General features: G+C 46.5%; 2 protein-coding genes across 2 annotated transcripts in view; one reads left to right on the top strand and one right to left on the bottom strand.

Moving 5' to 3' along the window:
* LOC311131905 (receptor-type tyrosine-protein phosphatase U-like) overlaps positions 1-17684 on the bottom strand; it is a 221837-nt gene that overhangs the window by 187164 nt on the left and 16989 nt on the right. The gene's annotated exons all lie outside the window — the stretch shown is intronic.
* LOC311132256 (intelectin-like) lies at positions 2741-3730 on the top strand (the record flags this gene model as incomplete). The annotated part of the gene is made up of 1 exon (XM_084165490.1): positions 2741-3730. One exon carries the CDS (start codon positions 2741-2743, stop codon positions 3728-3730), a length of 990 nt encoding a protein of 329 aa, XP_084021616.1.

The raw sequence follows: 17684 nt of genomic DNA, 5'->3' as shown, positions 1-17684 counted from the left end.
GTAATGTAAAAAAAATGTGGAAAGAGTGAAGGGGTCTGAATACTTTCTGAATGCACTGTAATATGAATCAATGTCTTATTTCATATAACTACACAAATCCTTTGTTTCACGCAAACATGACATGCTTTTGCTCATGGGTGTGGGGAGGTGCTCCCCTTTCTGTCCAATGAGGTAATTTCTGGACAATATTTCTGCAAGTAAACACATGGTTACACTTTAGAATAGGGAACACATTTTAAGGCATTATGTCCTTGTTAGTCCAACATTGAGACAGCTTACTAAGAGTGTTTCTTGTTTAACCTGCTCTTTATTAAATACTAATATTGCTCTATTATGACTAACACGACTTATGTTTGAAAAAGAAAAAAATACTTAAAGCTGCAATATGTAACTTTTTGGGCGATCCGGCCAAATTCACATAGATATGTGAGTTATAGACCTGTCTTCTCATTGAAAGCAAGTCTAAGAAGCGGTCAATCTGTTGTATTGGTGCTATTTCTATGTTTCCCATTCTAAACTTTGGTTTTTGCGTTTTTTACTTTTGGTTTTGTACACCAGCTTCAAAACAGCTGAAAATATATTTTGGGTTATGGAAAATACACTGCTCAAAAGAATAAAGGGAACACTTAAACAACACATCCTAGATCTGAATGAATGAAATAATCTTATTAAATACTTTTTTCTTTACATAGTTGAATGTGCTGACAACAAAATCACACAAAAATGATCAATGGAAATCAAATTTATCAACCCATGGAGGTCTGGATTTGGAGTCACACTCTAAATTAAAGTGGAAAACCACACTACAGGCTGATCCAACTTTGATGTAATGTCCTTAAAACAAGTGAAAATTAGGCTCAGTAGTGTGTGTGGCCTCCACGTGCCTGTATGACCTCCCTGCAATGCCTGGGCATACTCCAGGAGTTAGCGGATGCTTTAGTCCAGGTCTGGGAGGAGATCCCTCAGGAGACCATCCGCCAACTCCTGGACAGTCTGTGGTGCAACGTGGCGTTGGTGGATGGAGCGAGACATGATGTCCCAGATGTGCTCAATTGGATTCAGGTCTGGGGAACGGGCGGGCCAGTCCATAGCATCAATGCCTTCCTCTTGCAGGAACTGCTGACACACTCCAGCCACATGAGGTCTAGCATTGTCTTGCATTAGGAGGAACTCAGGGCCAACCGCACCAGCATATGGTCTCACAAGGGGTCTGAGGATCTCATCTCGGTACCTAATGGCAGTCAGGCTACCTCTGGCTAGCACATGGAGGGCTGTGCGGCCCCCCAAAGAAATGCCACCCCACACCATGACTGACCCACCGCCAAACCGGTCATGCTGGAGGATGTTGCAGGCAGCAGAACGTTCTCCACGGCGTCTCCAGACTCTGTCACGTCTGTCACATGTGCTCAGTGTGAACCTGCTTTCATCTGTGAAGAGCACAGGGCGCCAGTGGCGAATTTGCCAATCTTGGTGTTCTCTGGCAAATGCCAAACGTCCTGCACGGTGTTGGGCTGTAAGCACAACTCCCACCTGTGGACATCGGGCCCTCATACCACCCTCATGGAGTCTGTTTCTGACCGTTTGAGCAGACACATGCACATTTGTGGCCTGCTGGAGGTCATTTTGCAGGGCTCTGGCAGTGGTCCTCCTGCTCCTCCTTGCACAAAGGCGGAGGTAGCGGTCCTGCTGCTGGGTTGTTGCCCTCCTACGGCCTTCTCCACGTCTCCTGATGTACTGGCCTGTCTCCTGGTAGCGCCTCCATGCTCTGGACACTACACTGACAGACACAGCAAACATTCTTGCCACAGCTCGCATTGATGTGCCATCCTGGATGAGCTGCACTACCTGAGCCACTTGTGTGGGTTGTAGACTCCGTCTCATGCTACCACTAGAGTGAAAGCACCGCCAGCATTCAAAAGTGACCAAAACATCAGCCAGGAAGCATAGGAACTGAGAAGTGGTCTGTGGTCACCACCTGCAGAACCAGTCCTTTATTGGGGGTGTCTTGCTAATTGCCTATAATTTCCACCTGTTGTCTATTCCATTTGCACAACAGCATGTGAAATGTATTGTCAATCAGTGTTGCTTCCTAAGTGGACAGTTTGATTTCACAGAAGTGTGATTGACTTGGAGTTACATTGTGTTGTTTAAGTGTTCCCTTTATTTTTTTGAGCAGTGTATATTTCACAGCGGTTTGGATGGTACAATGATTCTCTACACAATTATGTTTTGTCACATAAACTGAAATTAGGCGAACTATTAGAATTTTTGCAACCAGGAAACGGCTGAGCCATTTCTGCATATTGCACCTTTAATAAGGGCCTAACGTGGCTAATAAGACATAATAAAGACCTTATTAGCTACTTGCATATACACTTATAAACTACAAATTAGTGCACCTTAAAATAACCTTTCGGTTACTGGCCCATAAGGAAATATTTTATTTTGTTGACATATCCATGTACAAAGATTAAACAAAATGGGCTACTGCCTACATTTTTGTTTAATATGGGCTGTCCTAAATGATCACACCACAGTGTTTCTTAATCTTTGCACACAAGGACCGCAAAGATCTTTTTGACATGAGTGCACATGACCACATTTGCCAGGTGTGTCATTGTTAAAAACACATGTGCTTTATCAAACATTGATATTGGAGCATTGCCAAGGACTTAACATATAAGTACCTCAAGAAAGCAAAGGTCCAACAGATCCTCACTGAAACCTCACTACAACAGACATGATGTACCTGGCTTTTCTGCTGACGATCCCTCTACTGATGTCACTTCAGACGTCATGCACCACCACTTCACCGCTTGATTCTGTAAAGAAGATTGGGCAGGCAAGTGCTCCAAAGGTTGTCACAGTAATTGAGTTAAGAAATAGGGCTCAGTTCAATGCCAGAAGCTGCAAGGAAGTTAAGGACAGATATGGTCAATCTGAGAACGGTCTGTACTACCTAACCACAGCTACTGGGGTGGTCTACCAGACCTTCTGCGACATGACCACAGCGGGTGGCGGCTGGACTCTGGTGGCAAGCGTGCATGAGGACAACATCTACGGGAAGTGCACGGTGGGCGATCGTTGGACCAGCCAGCAGGGCAACAACGCCAACTGGCCACAAGGGGAAGGCAACTGGGCCAACAGGAAGACTTTCGGAACAGTGGAGGGAGCCACAGACGACGACTTCAAGAATCCTGGCTACTACGACATCGAAGCAGATGACATGTCGGTGTGGCACGTTCCCAACAACACTCCGGTCAACCACTGGAAACTGGCCGCCATCATGCGCTACCACACTGACAGGCGCTTCCTCCATCTGTACGGGGGAAACCTGTACCAACTCTTCCACCGCTACCCGGTCGAGTACAACGTTGGGGCACACCTGTCCGACAATGGACCCTCCATTCCCATAGTGTATGACCTCGGGGACAAAGAGTCTACCAAAAATTTATACGGCCCTTACTCTGGAGGGGAGACCGAGGGAGGCTTCATCAGTTTCAGAGCCATAAACCATGAACGGGCGGCCACAGCCATCTGTTCTGGGGTCAAACCCAAAAGCGGTAATGTTGAACACTACTGTATTGGTGGCGGTGGGTTTTTCCCTGAGGCTAACCCTCTTCAGTGTGGGGATTTCACTGGCTTTGCCTGGAATGGCTATGGGACCCATGTAGGCTTCAGTGCATCAAAACAGATGCTTGAGTCAGCTGTGTTACTCTTTTACCGCTAATGCACCGTGCATTTACTTTTCTTTGATTGTTTGATAGATTGATTGAATTCTGAGTACAGTTTAAAACAATGAAAAGTACATTTAAAAGTAATTTTGGTAATACCTTTTATTTTTTTCTCCATTCTCCATTTTTTTATTCCATTATCATAAAGAAACAGTATAAAGAAATAACCATTCCATGCATCATACAAATATTTGTGTCTTATACACTCATTAAATGCTTCTAGCTGATATGGTGACAAATATATAATGTAATGTGAGAGTCATAACTGAAACACTAAGGTTACTGTAAACTACTTTGTGACACCTGTTGTGTTGGGGTGATGGGTGTTGGAAAGTCTGTATGGATTGTGTGTGCTTGTTTTAACTCCTGCAATCATGTAACAGTAAAGTAGTCTATAGATTTGAGAGCATGAAATGAGCCTACTGTACTTTTTCATCAGAATCTTTCTTTCTTCTTTCTTTGGTGTGTGTGTGTGTGTGTGTGTGTGTGGGGGGGGGGGTTACGATTAACGTACTCCTCCATATGGGTCTATATTTTCCTTCAACAACCAACATAACCCCTGGGACCTTGGCAGAACTTTGTCAAGGAGGTATTCTAAGAAGAAGAGAGAGAGATAAGGTGAAAGAGCGAGAGCGAGAGAGAGCGCGAGAGTGAGAGAGAGAGGGGAGAAAGGGCATAGAGAGGACATATTCTGAGTGCTGTAATGATACCCCAGTATTTTGACAACACTAGCTATGTGACGTTTTGAAATGTAGATATACAGTATGGCTGTCGGATTAAAACATGTTTGTCACTAGAAGAAAGACACTGGACATGATCGTATCCAACAAATGGCGCTCCTCTGGGACACACTCGTACACACATATGGCCAAGAGGCAGCAGGCGACATAATGATGATGACAAGAAAAGCCGCCAGCCCAGCCTCAGAATGTCCACAGCGTTATTATTTCTGGTTCTGGGTCTCTTTCCCTGGTTGAGGCTTTCCTGGAGGTTGAGAGCCAGAGATGCACCCACCACCCTCAGAGGGAAAGCCACATAACTAGGGTATTCTGGCTAACACACTTCACCTTGTGTTAGGAACACAGTCACACACAGCTGTACACAAACACACACAGACACAGACACATTCACGAATGCGCACGCATTTAGGCAAATGGATGAAAGGCTAAGCATAGGCAGAAGGTCTACTATAATGTGGTGACAGAGCAGTGTGTGTGTGTGTGTGTATGTGTGGAAGCTCCGGCGAGCAACACAGGGGCAACCTGCAGGCTAGCATATTACTTACGGAGGGAACCCTGACACACACACACACACACCTCACTCTCTCAAGATGAGTAGCAGAAGGACAGTGGGGTCCAAAATGATCAACAACCTTGATAAAGATGAGCAAAAATTGTATACTCTAAAAAATTGGGAAATTATTTTATTTTATACTAATGGTTCAGAAAAATATCTCAGTCTCTGGACTTCAAACCCATTGAAAACCTGTGGATTGAATTGAAGAGGGCAGTCCTTAAGCGCAGACGTAGGATATCAAGGATCTGGAAGGATTATGTATGGGGAATGGTGTAAGATCCCTCCCAATGTGTTCTCCAATTCATGAAACATTTGAGAAAAAGGCTCAGTGCCGTGATCCTAGCAAGGTGAGGTATTGAAGGCTATTGAAAACAGGAGCATACAATATAGCGTATTTGAAATATTTATTTTATACAGTCATTGTTGTTCATCTTTATCAAGGGTGTCAATAATTTCGGACCCCACTGTATGTCATGGTCATGGATACAAACTCTACATAGGACACTGAGTTATGCGCACCTTTGCCCAATCTGAAGCTAACTGATAGTGAGGTCTATGGAGAGGGAGGAAAATCACATGAGACAGTGAGGGAGTGCCAAAGCCTAAGGACTAATTAGCTAGTCGCTAAACGTTCCATCTGGCCACTACTCTCAGGGTTCAGGAGGTGGGAGGAGGGCAGAGAAGAAGAGACAAGGGGGAGAAGGAGGAGGAGGGTTGAGAAGGGATGAGAAGAAGGGATGAGGAGGGGGGAGAAAAAGGGGAGGAGGGGTGAGGAGGGGTGAGGAGCGGGGAGAAGGGGTGAGAAGAAGGGGGAGGAGGGGGGAGAAGAAGGGGAGAAGAAGGGTGAGGACGGGTGAGGAGGGGGGAGAAGGGATGAGGAGGGGGGAGAAGGGGTGAGGAGGGGGGAGAAGGGATGAGGAGGGGGGAGAAGAGGTGAGGAGGGGGGAGAAGAGGTGAGGAGGGGGGAGAAGGGGTGAGGAGTGGGGAGAAGGGATGAGGAGGGGGGAGAAGGGGGTGGAGGGGGGAGGAGAAGGTGGGAGAAGGGGTGAGGAGGGGGGAGAAGGGATGAGGAGGGGGGAGAAGGGATGAGGAGGGGGAGAAGGGATGAGGAGCGGGTGAGGAGCGGGGAGAAGGGGGGAGGAGAAATGGTGAGAAGGGGGGAGAAGGGGGGAGAAGGGATGAGAAGGAGAAGGGGTGAGGAGGGGTGAGGAGCAGGGAGAAGGGGTGAGGAGGGGGGAGAAGGGGGTGGAGGGGGGAGGAGAAGGTGGGAGAAGGGGTGAGGAGGGGGGAAAAGGGATGAGGAGGGGGGAGAAGGGATGAGGAGGGGGGAGAAGGGATGAGGAGCGGGTGAGGAGCGGGGAGAAGGGGGGAGGAGAAATGGTGAGAAGGGGGGAGAAGGGGGGAGAAGGGATGAGAAGGAGAAGGGGTGAGGAGGGGTGAGGAGCAGGGAGAAGGGGTGAGGAGGGGGGAGAAGGGGTGAGGAGGGGGGAGGAGGGGGGAGGAGGGGGGAGAAGTGGTGAGGAGGGGGAAAAGAGGTGAGAAGCCATGAAGAGGTGATTCATCCTTAAGACTTCCTGCCTCCCCGTCTGTCCTGATTAGTTGTTATATTGACGGGCAACGAGGTGAAAGCACAGAGGGTCAGAGGTCACATATCATTGGTGCAGGGGGACATAACATAACATGAATTATTCAATGACCATTCTCCATATGTTACCATAAACCACCTGGATGATATGATGTAGTCTACCTGGCTGGCAGGAAAAGTGTTCCTATAGTCTCTGTCCTCAACCTATAGCTTAACCTATAGGTCAACAGGTCCTATAGCGTGGGTGTCAGGGGAGAGACATTATGACCCTGGTACATCAGGTTTCCTTCAATCAGTTCTGCAGAGGAGAAAGCAGGCAGGGTCATGGTCTCTCCCATCCCTTCTTCCTCTCTCTCTCTCCCTGCCTCTCCCTCCCTCCTTCTCAGCATGCCTATGTGTACAGCCTCATGCCTAGTCACCTACAGTTGGTTCCATCTTCCCCTCTCTCTCTCTCCCTTGCTCTTCTTCCTCTCTCTCCTTCTTTCTCCCTCTCTCCCCCCCTCCCCCTCTCCTCCACCTCCACCCCTCCCCCACCCCCACCTCCTAGCCAGAAGTAGCTCAGCAGTGTGAGGGGGATATAAACCTAGCTGAGCCCCAAGTCAGACTCACTAGCTATAAACCACAGCTCAGCTGCAGACTCACTAGCCTGGCTAAAGTGGATTTGGGAAGAGAATTAGAAGCCCTGTTAATCCCCTATTGTCATCGCTCCATAGCATGCTGCACACAGAGGAAAGATAATTACTTTATTTGGAACAGAAAAAATAGACAATTTGTTACGTTTAAATTCAATAATTACTGTGTGGTTTAATATTTATTTCTCTGAATAGCGATAAATGTGGGTTATTTTTTTGCGGTTTAGGTTCAAAGTCGAACCAATGCATACAGGACTGGTCATTTATTATTTAAGGCTCAAACTCATTCCACGGAGGGCCGAGTGTCTGCGGGTTTTCGCTCCGCCCTTGTACTTGATTAATGAATTAAGGTCACTAATTAGTAAGGAACTCCCCTCACCTGGTTGTCTAGGTCTTAATTGAGAGGAAAAACCAAAAACCAGCAGACACTAGGCCCTCCATGGAATGAGTTTGACACCCCTGATTTAAGGTAATCCACACAGTTATAGTGATACTGAGACATTGCCCTTTGAGAAAGTGAAATCATATTCAAAACTGCTTGTAAAGGCAGGAGCAACATAAGTTAACTTTTATACATTTCTAGCCATTCATTCTACAACACCAGACTTATATAACTGTATTACAGCTCTCAGCTGGTACCAAAGCTCTGCAGATAATATCAAATATCTTTGCTGGACATACAGAACCTAGATCTCATGATCCATCTCTGTTTAAGCATGGTCATGTGTCCCATCTCCTCAAGGATCTCCAGGCTTTACATTCAGTCCTCACTGGCACCATCTATAGCTCTGATTAGAATAGTGTGTTAGACAGGGTGCTTGGCTCTCTCTCGCTCTCTGCCTCCTCCCTGCCTCTCCCTCCCTCCTTCTCAGCATGCCTATGTGTACAGCCTCATGCCTATGCGTAGTCACCTACAGTTGGTTCTATCTACAGTTGTGTCTATTAGCATTGTGTTTTAGACAGCAGTGTCTTTTTGTCTTCCAGACAAACACACCAGCCCCCGTGAGAGGATGAAATGAGGCAGCACCAGTAATCCTAGATCATCCAGCGCTGATTGAGAATGGTGGGAACGTGACTCATACCCACACACACACACAAGCGTGCCTCCCTGCATCTCCCCTGCTGTTTAGCTGCCAAGCACATGAATGCCAGTCATGCGTGGGGTACGATCAGGGCCTGTGGACATCCTCGTAATCCCCCTCGCCCCAAACCATGTAAATAAAGACAGGGTAACTCTGCTGCCAAGCCTGTGAGGTGTGTGTGTGTGTGTGTGTGTGTGTGTGTGTGTGTGTGTGTGTGTGTGTGTGTGTGTGTGTGTGTGTGTGTGTGAAGGGAGGGGGGCAGCATTAGGGAGAGTGGTCATGCACAGGACGCTACAACAAGATCGTTTGGCTTTAATGTCTCCTCCCTCAGGTCTGAATGATAACAGGGACATTAAAACGACAGGCTGGATTTCTATACTGAGGACTGTTACTGTTCACACACACGCTCTTCAGGGTGGGAACTTTACATTGATACTAGAATGACTCAGAGAAAGAGTTGTTGTTTGTTGTTGAGGGGTTGTTTTTCCCTCTCTGTCAGCACTGACTGTAACAGTAGGACAGGGACAGACAGTCAAGGAGGGAGAGGAGAGCTGTTAGAGACGGAGACAGACAGACAGGGAGAGCAGAGCTGTTAGAGACGGAGACAGACAGACAGGGAGAGCAGAGCTGTTAGAGACGGAGACAGACAGACAGGGAGAGCAGAGCTGTTAGAGACGGAGACAGACAGACAGGGAGAGCAGAGCTGTTAGAGACGGAGACAGACAGACAGACAGAGCAGAGCTGTTAGAGACAGACAGACAGACAGAGCAGAGCTGTTAGAGACAGACAGAGCAGAGCTGTTAGAGACGGAGACAGACAGACAGGGAGAGCAGAGCTGTTAGAGACGGAGACAGACAGACAGGGAGAGCAGAGCTGTTAGAGACGGAGACAGACAGACAGACAGAGCAGAGCTGTTAGAGACAGACAGACAGACAGACAGAGCAGAGCTGTTAGAGACAGACAGAGCAGAGCTGTTAGAGACAGACAGACAGACAGACAGAGCAGAGCTGTTACAGACAGACAGACAGACAGACAGACAGAGCAGAGCTGTTACAGACAGACAGACAGAGCAGAGCTGTTACAGACAGACAGACAGAGCAGAGCAGAGCTGTTACAGACAGACAGACACAGACAGACAGACAGACAGACAGACAGACAGAGCAGAGCTGTTACAGACAGACAGACAGAGCAGAGCTGTTACAGACAGACAGACAGACAGACAGAGCAGAGCTGTTACAGACAGACAGACCAGAGCTGTTACAGACAGACAGAGCAGACAGACAGAGCAGACAGACAGACAGACAGACAGACAGAGAGAGACAGAGAGAGAGAGAGAGAGAGAGCTGTTAGAGACAGGGACAGGGGGTATTAGTGAGTGTTTGTTTGACACGTTTTCCACCTGTCAGTATGGCTGAGCATCAGAGGAAAGAGTCTGACATAAGAGCCTGGCTGACAGCTCCTCTGATGGCTGCTCTGTCACGTCAGCTGTTCTGTTCATTCTCCTCACCAGCAGCAGCAGTGTGGTGGCATCAGGTCAGCCAGGCTGAGAAGGGTGCAGTTGGGGTTTGGTAGGAGGGTCTGTCTGTCTTTCTTTCTGTATGGCAGTTTGTCTGTCTGCTCTCCCCTATAGCTTGGCCCTCTAGTATTGAGACACAAAGTTTGCTTCAGTTCTCTCAGGAAAGATAAACTCATCTGAATCTAGCCCAATCATTATTTCATCTGTCCCTCATCCCCTTCTTCCCTCATTCCCTCCTTCTCCTGCCCTCCATCCATCCTTCACTAATTCCCTCCATCTCTCCATCCCCCTGGCCTGTGTGGTTGAGAGGGGACTAGACTCAGAGATACGTGGTAGTCCAGAGGAGCTAGAGAGAGAGAGCAGTAGCAGTTAGCAATGGTCAGCAGTATTAGTCCAGAGGGACTCAGAACGCAGTAGCAGTTAGCAGTGTGGCTCTAGCAGCAGTGGTCTGGATCGATGAGGACAAACAACACTAATGAGCTACTGATCCTAAAGAATCAGGTCTCACACACACACACACAAACAAACACATGCTGTACATACACACACACACACAGCACACAGCTGCAAGAGAGCCTTGCGTGGGAAAGAGGCCATGCTACTGATCCTCTATCGACTCGTGTTATTCAACTGGTCACAGGCAGGCACACACACACCTACCTACGCAAAAACACACACACACACACACACAGAGAAAAACAAACACACAGGGAGTCACAGCCAAATAACCCTCCTCTTCCTTTACTCAGGGGAGAACAAACCCACACATCACATCAGGTGAAACAGAACGTAGGACTAGGAGGAACAACCAGTTTGGTGCTCCAGTATATTTGGGACTGAACGTTCACCACATGGCTGCAGCAGCCTCCTGAACAGACCAGCAAAGAGATAGAGTATAGAGTCCCAAATGGCACCCTATTCCTTATGTAGTGCACTACTTTTGACCAGGACCCATAGGGCTAGGGTGTAGGGAATAAGGTGCCATTTGGGACACATCCAGAGAGTAGTATCAGAGAGGCTGAGCGCTCTGGATCCCACAGGAGCCTTCTAATTACCTCCTATTGTGACCGAGCCCTTAGAGAGGCTGAGTAATCTAGTTAGGGTGAGACTGACACAAGGGTGGCTCTTGTCAACTAGAAAAATCACTCAGAGAGATAGTTTGTTGACTAAAATCTTGATTTCTTTATAACAACATTCTGAAGGTCACAGCACAGGTCAAATACATAAGTCAAATACTTTTATACTTGAACTGTGCTTGATTTAGTTTGACCGGAAATATTTAAACAATGGAATGGTCTCAAGAGGACAAATTCCAAGATAAATCGAGCATAACTTAACATTTCTGACTATTATTAAAGTGTTTGTCAGAAGCATTTGCCAATTAGCCCCAGGTCTGGGTCTGTTACATGGACCACTGCTCCATTTCAACTCCAGCTACAGGTTGTGTCCCAAATGGCACCCTATTCCCTTTATGGGCCCTTGTCAAAAGTAGTGCACTACATAGGGAATAGGGTGCCATTTAGGACGTGGCTACAGAGGTGAGAGAGCAAGCCCAGAGAACATCCATTATAGAGGTGAATAGCGTATCTATCGGTCTTCTGGTTCTCTTCAAGGTCACGCTCCAGGCAGGCTGAAGAAACTATAAAGCCTGAAGACCATCCATGATCTCCTCTCATTCATCATCTCTAACCCTGAAACAGAGATAAGACAGGCTTTTGGACCAGTCAAGCTACACACACACACATACACACACACACACACACACACACACACACACTCAGCATCAGGTTTTTATTAAACTCTCTGGAAGGTGTGCTACTTAGTAGACATCACTCTGCTGGAGGTGTTCTAGAAAGTCAAACACTCACACACCTTCACACTAAAGATGGTTTGATGCAGAGTTGCTGCAGCTGCTCTTTGTCTTGACACCTGGTCTGTGAGAATGAAGTGTAGCTCAACTCTTTCCCATGGGTAACACACAGACACTCCCATTGGTGTTTCTTATAGGGAGACAGAAGACAGAGGCAGGCAAAGGGCCAGGAGAGAATTACACACACAGACTCATGAACACACACACCGAGGCAGGAAGGACCAAGAAAGAGAACAGGCTGCAGGTCCTCACTGTGCTTCACAACTGCACACACACCCACACACTAACAAAAATAGTCACTGTTTTATCTCACCGGAAATAAAAAACTGGTACCTTATTAAAAAGTATACCGGTCGCCTCAACTGCAAATCAACTGAATGAAGGACACAACCAAGTGACAATTAAACTTATCCTGACAAATGACTTCTATCTTACTGAGATCTAAAACTGGCCACTGCCTTGAGACGTATCACAGTTCCCTACACTAATGAGAGAAGGAGAGTGAGACAAGTAGATTATTCTGGCTTAAACAGGAGCTGCTTCATTGAGGTTTAGCTAGGCTCCAGTCTCTTCCTCATCTCTCTAACCCCTTTGGGGGGCGGCTCTGCGACAGACAAGGGCCTGGAGCTTAGAAGACTGCAGCTGGAGACAGAGGCTCTTCTGTGTTCATAGAAAACAACAGCCTCCCTGTCCCAACACTGTCACTGACCCTCTCATCTCTCCATCTCACTTTCTCTCAGTCCTTCTTTCCTTTAATATCTCCTTCTTTTCCCTGATCTACTGCTCTTCGTCTTCCCTCGTCCTCTCTATTTTGGATTTCTCTTTAGTCTCTCACACAAACGTTTCTTGCTTTCTTTTAGACCCCTTCCCTCTCTCCATCTCTCTCTCCATCTCTCTCTCCATCCTGTAGACTCTGATAATGAGAGAGTGTACCGTCTTGCTTCCCTGCACTCGTCTCTCAGTTAGAGCGAGGCGCTCCCTCGTTCCGATATAGCTTAAATCCTCCAGCGAAGCCCCAGCCCTAGCCCCACACACACAAACACAGCTCCACTCGCTGCTAACTCTAGCTCACTGGCCGGGAATAAATCCCGGAGCCGGCGGTCTCGCCTCTGAATGGACCCACACCCTGAAACCAAGCCCAGAACAAAACCCTGCTACACCAGTCCAACAGCAATGAACCCACAAGTCTACCTTAGTGGATGTGCAGCTATATCCCCCATACACAAACACACACAGAGAAAGAGACACACATACACACGCACACTATCCCTGAAAAAGCTGGGGCCCCTCTTCCTAGATCAGCTACCCCCTCCCCACTACAGGAATTTCACATGCCAGTGATTTTGTTTTTCATAGCGTTGAAGGGTTGAAGGCGATTGCTCAGAATAGCATTTTCCTCACAAGCATATTTTACATGTCAACATCATTATGGCTGGCTGTCAGAGTGTGAGAGTGTCAAGGGTGCCTTCGGACCTATTCATTAAAACCCTTCAGCGTTATCTTGCAAAGTCTGAAGAGAGAAAAGGACTCTGTATTTTACATTTGCAACCTGGCCAGGCTTAAAATCAGTCCCCAAACTAACAGAATAAAGCTCAGTCCAACCTTCGGTAAGTCTCTCTCTGTAACACTGTTGACCAATTACACCCTGAACTTTATTCATGCCTCCGGCTAGGTCAATCCACACACATTTTCTTTCAAACACACACACACTTCAAAAGTTCCTTGGTGTCGACCTTGCCTGCATCAATCCTCCTTTAAGCCCACTCCAGCAGTTCTCCCTAAGCCCTCTCTGTGTTTGATGCAGCTCCATCAGAGACAGAGAGGTCCATTGCCCTCTAGCCTTCCCTTGCCAGAGCCCCATGTAGTGACACAGCCCCTCCCTGTACCCCAGAGTCAGCAGGAGGTCAATCCTGAATCAGGGTTCCTCCACACTGGGAGAGCCCCAACCCCAGAGCCCCAGCAGTCCCATCCCATTGCCCCATGTACCCTTTCCAGAACCCCAGTCTCTCTCTCTATCTCAACCCTAGTGGCGTTAAGGCGTCAGCATGCGTCAGTTTGGCTGGCGGCTAGCCGAAGTCAGCTAGGCGAACCGAACGAGTGTTCTCGCATACTCCCTTAAAAGATCTTCGCTTGAAACACTAGTATAGTACTGTTTGTCTATTTTGAGACACCGTCGCCAGAATACACTTCCTCAAAATAGTCAGAATTAATCTAAGATATCAAAATTGACAGATTTCTTGTTTTTGCCAAGGAGATCTTAGTCGCGCAATTTTACTTCTAACTAAGATGTTTGGTGCAGTATCTTTCAATGAAACAATGTGCATGAAAACGAGCTGTCTCTTGTTGAATGACAACAAAATACTTTATTGAAGAATCCCTACTGTTGACCAATCACCGACAAATGGGCGTAGACTTCAGCTACCGGCTTCGGCTTGCCTCCAGAAAGAAATGTGCCCGAACAGCTGAAAAAAACCTCACCGAAGTCCAAAATGAACAAAAACATCATAAAATGTCGTCATAATATATGCACAAACTCTTCCAAACTATTTAGGCTGGGAAGCATGCAGACGCCTTTAGCAGGAGATCATGCCTGACTCAGGGTTCTTCCACACTGTGAGCACCAGAGACTAGGACCATAGCAGCTTCACAGCTCCCACTAGGGGGATTCTCCAGTCTGCAGTGCAGGGGAGCTGGCTGGTACTGCAGAAACTCACAGGATAGCTATACTTTTAAATGTCACTGCTTAATGAAGACTGAAACACTTTATATGGGGGGGGGTGTAAGCATTTCTGTGTGTGTTTAGCAACAGCATGAACTATTAACATGTCTGTGTACTTTCTCATCCTGTTGCAAAGTAACTTTAGTTCCAGGCTGTAGTCTATTATTTCTTAGTGAGGTGCTGTGGTAAGGTAACTTTAGTTCCAGGCTGTAGTCTATTCTTTCTTAGTGAGGTGCTGTGGTAAGGTAACATTAGTTCCAGGCTGTAGTCTATTCTTTCTTAGTGAGGTGCTGTGGTAAGGTAACTTTAGTTCCAGGCTGTAGTCTATTCTTTCTTAGTGAGGTGCTGTGGTAAGGTAACTTTAGTTCCAGGCTGTAGTCTATTCTTTCTTAGTGAGGTGCTGTGGTAAGGTAACTTTAGTTCCAGGCTGTAGTCTATTCTTTCTTAGTGAGGTGCTGTGGTAAGGTAGCTTTAGTTCCAGGCTGTAGTCTAGTATTTCTTAGTGAGGTGCTGTGGTAAGGTAGCTTTAGTTCCAGGCTGTAGTCTATTATTTCTTAGTGAGGTGCTGTGGTAAGGTAGCTTTAGTTCCAGGCTGTAGTCTATTATTTCTTAGTGAGGTGCTGTGGTAAGGTAGCTTTAGTTCCAGGCTGTAGTCTATTATTTATTAGTGAGGTGCTGTGGTAAGGTAGCTTTAGTTCCAGGCTGTAGTCTATTATTTCTTAGTGAGGTGCTGTGGTAAGGTAACTTTAGTTCCAGGCTGTAGTCTATTATTTCTTAGTGAGGTGCTGTGGTAAGGTAACTTTAGTTCCAGGCTGTAGTCTATTATTTCTTAGTGAGGTGCTGTGGTAAGGTAACTTTAGTTCCAGGCTGTAGTCTATTATTTCTTAGTGAGGTGCTGTGGTAAGGTAGCTTTAGTTCCAGGGTGTAGTCTATTATGTCTTAGTGAGGTGGTAAGGTAGCTTTAGTTCCAGGCTGTAGTCTATTATTTCTTAGTGAGGTGCTGTAGTAAGGTAGCTTTAGTTCCAGGCTGTAGTCTATTATTTCTTAGTGAGGTGGTAAGGTAGCTTTAGTTCCAGGCTGTAGTCTATTAATTCTTAGTGAGGTGCTGTGGTAAGGTAACTTTAGTTCCAGGCTGTAGTCTATTCTTTCTTAGTGAGGTGCTGTGGTAAGGTAACTTTAGTTCCAGGCTGTAGTCTATTATTTCTTAGTGAGGTGCTGTGGTAAGGTAGCCTTAGTTCCAGGCTGTAGTCTATTATTTCTTAGTGAGGTGCTGTGGTAAGGTAACTTTTGTTCCAGGCTGTAGTCTATTATTTCTTAGTGAGGTGCTGTGGTTTCAAGTTTCAAGTTTCAGGCTGTAAGCAGTCCTGAAGGGGAGAGGATCCACATTTCCGGCCCAATTAAACACAAACAAATCAAGTAAATTAGGCAGCAAAGAGCTGAGGTAAGGATTTACTCTAAACCGTAAAAAGCCCTTAGCCCTGGGCCAAGACAAGGGGAGATAGATGGTTTGTGTCCGTGTTTCACACAGTGAACAAGCTGAGGTAGAGGGAGGTAGAGGGAGGGAAACAGAGGGAGGTTGAGGGAGGGAAACTGAGGGAGGTAGTGGGAGGGAAACTGAGGAAGGTAGTGGGAGGTAGGCAGAGAGGCAGAGGGAAGGAGGGAGAGAGAGAGAGGGAGGTAGGTAGTACCCCATACAGGGCCAGGTGGTCCGTGAGGTGAAGAAAACACCCTGCATTAATGACTTCCCCTTGCTAATTCTCCCTCCCTCCCTCCCTCTCGTCTTCTCATTAATTCACTCTCTCCTCTCATCCCTTTCTTCTCTCCTCTGCTGATCACTCTGTTTGATGTGTTTAATCCCTCTCCAGCTGATTCTTAATGAAACAACGTCCAGCGACACAAGGGCTCTGCTGTGGGGTGGCATCACATCCCAGGCTAGAGGGATATAGGGACAGGGGCGGGAAAGGGATGCACAGATTGATATGTCGGAGAGGGTTAAGGAGCTTGTTACTCTACCCCTCTTCCTGTCGCTCATGAAAGAGAGAGAGAGAGAAAACCTGTCACTCCTGACAGTAACCCTTATCTGCGCTTCTAATTAATCGTTGTCGAACCCTCCCCCTACTTTGCTTCTCATTGTCCTGTCTCAACAATAGAGATTTGGATGTCCCCATTAGGACAGGTTTAGTCCTTCACAGAGCTGTGACAAGGAAATCTCTCTCTCGCTCCCTCTCTGTCTCTCTCTTGCTTTGTGTGATTGACAGGTTTAATTAAGAGCAAGTGAATGATAGAGTTGGCAACTGGAGGGTAGGGAGGAATGAGGGGGATAAGAAACAATACAGACAATATGAATATCAAATATGAAAACAATACATAGCCTAGTTTCCTCAGTCACATCATACGATTATAAATGGCTGTTCTGTCTGGGGCTGGGAACAAACGAACACACACACACACACACACACACACACACACACACAGGGAACAAAAGCCCACTGGGCGTGGCAGTGTAGAGAATTAAGCTTGCTTTATTTATGTATAAAGTGTCCCTGAAGAGTGACAGTGACAAACACGTTATACAGTATATTACTTTCCTACTCTAACTTTGGCTCATTGGCTTTGTCCTCTCACACTGCTAACATACAGACTGACAGGCTTAAGCAAGGTTCCCAGCACTTAAGTAATAGCCTGTTGACACAGAGGCATAATATACAGTGCCTTCAGAAAGTATTCATACCCCTTGACTTATTCCACATTTTGTTGTGTTATAGCCTGAATTCTACATGGATTAAATAGCTTTTTTGTTTTACCCATCTACACACAATACCCCATAATGACAACGTGAAAATATGTTTTTAGAAATATTTGCTAATTTATTGAAAATTAAATAGAGAAATATCTCATTTACATAAGTATTCACACCCCTGATTCAATGTTATAATCACCTTTGGCAGCGATTACAGCTGTGAATCTTTCTGGGTAAGTCTCTAAGAGCTTTGCACACCTGTACACATTATTATGTTAAACAATTCTTCAAGCTCTGTCAAGCTGGTTGTTGATCATTGCTCGACAGCCATTTTAAAGTAATTTTTGCCATAGATTTCCAAGCCGATTTAAGTCAAAACTGGAACTAGGCGACTCAGGAACATTCAATGTCATCTTGGTAAGCAACTCCAGTGTATATTTGGCCTTGTGTTTTAGGTTATTGTCCTGCTGAAAAGTGAAAAGTGAATTTGTCTTCCTGTGTCTGTTGGAA

The sequence above is a fragment of the Coregonus lavaretus genome (assembly GCF_964263955.1).
Source record: "Coregonus lavaretus genome assembly, chromosome: 7".
In the NCBI taxonomy this organism is placed as follows: Eukaryota; Metazoa; Chordata; class Actinopteri; order Salmoniformes; family Salmonidae; genus Coregonus; species Coregonus lavaretus.
Note: the sequence above shows the minus strand (reverse complement) of the source record. Positions and strands in the feature narration are given on the sequence as shown.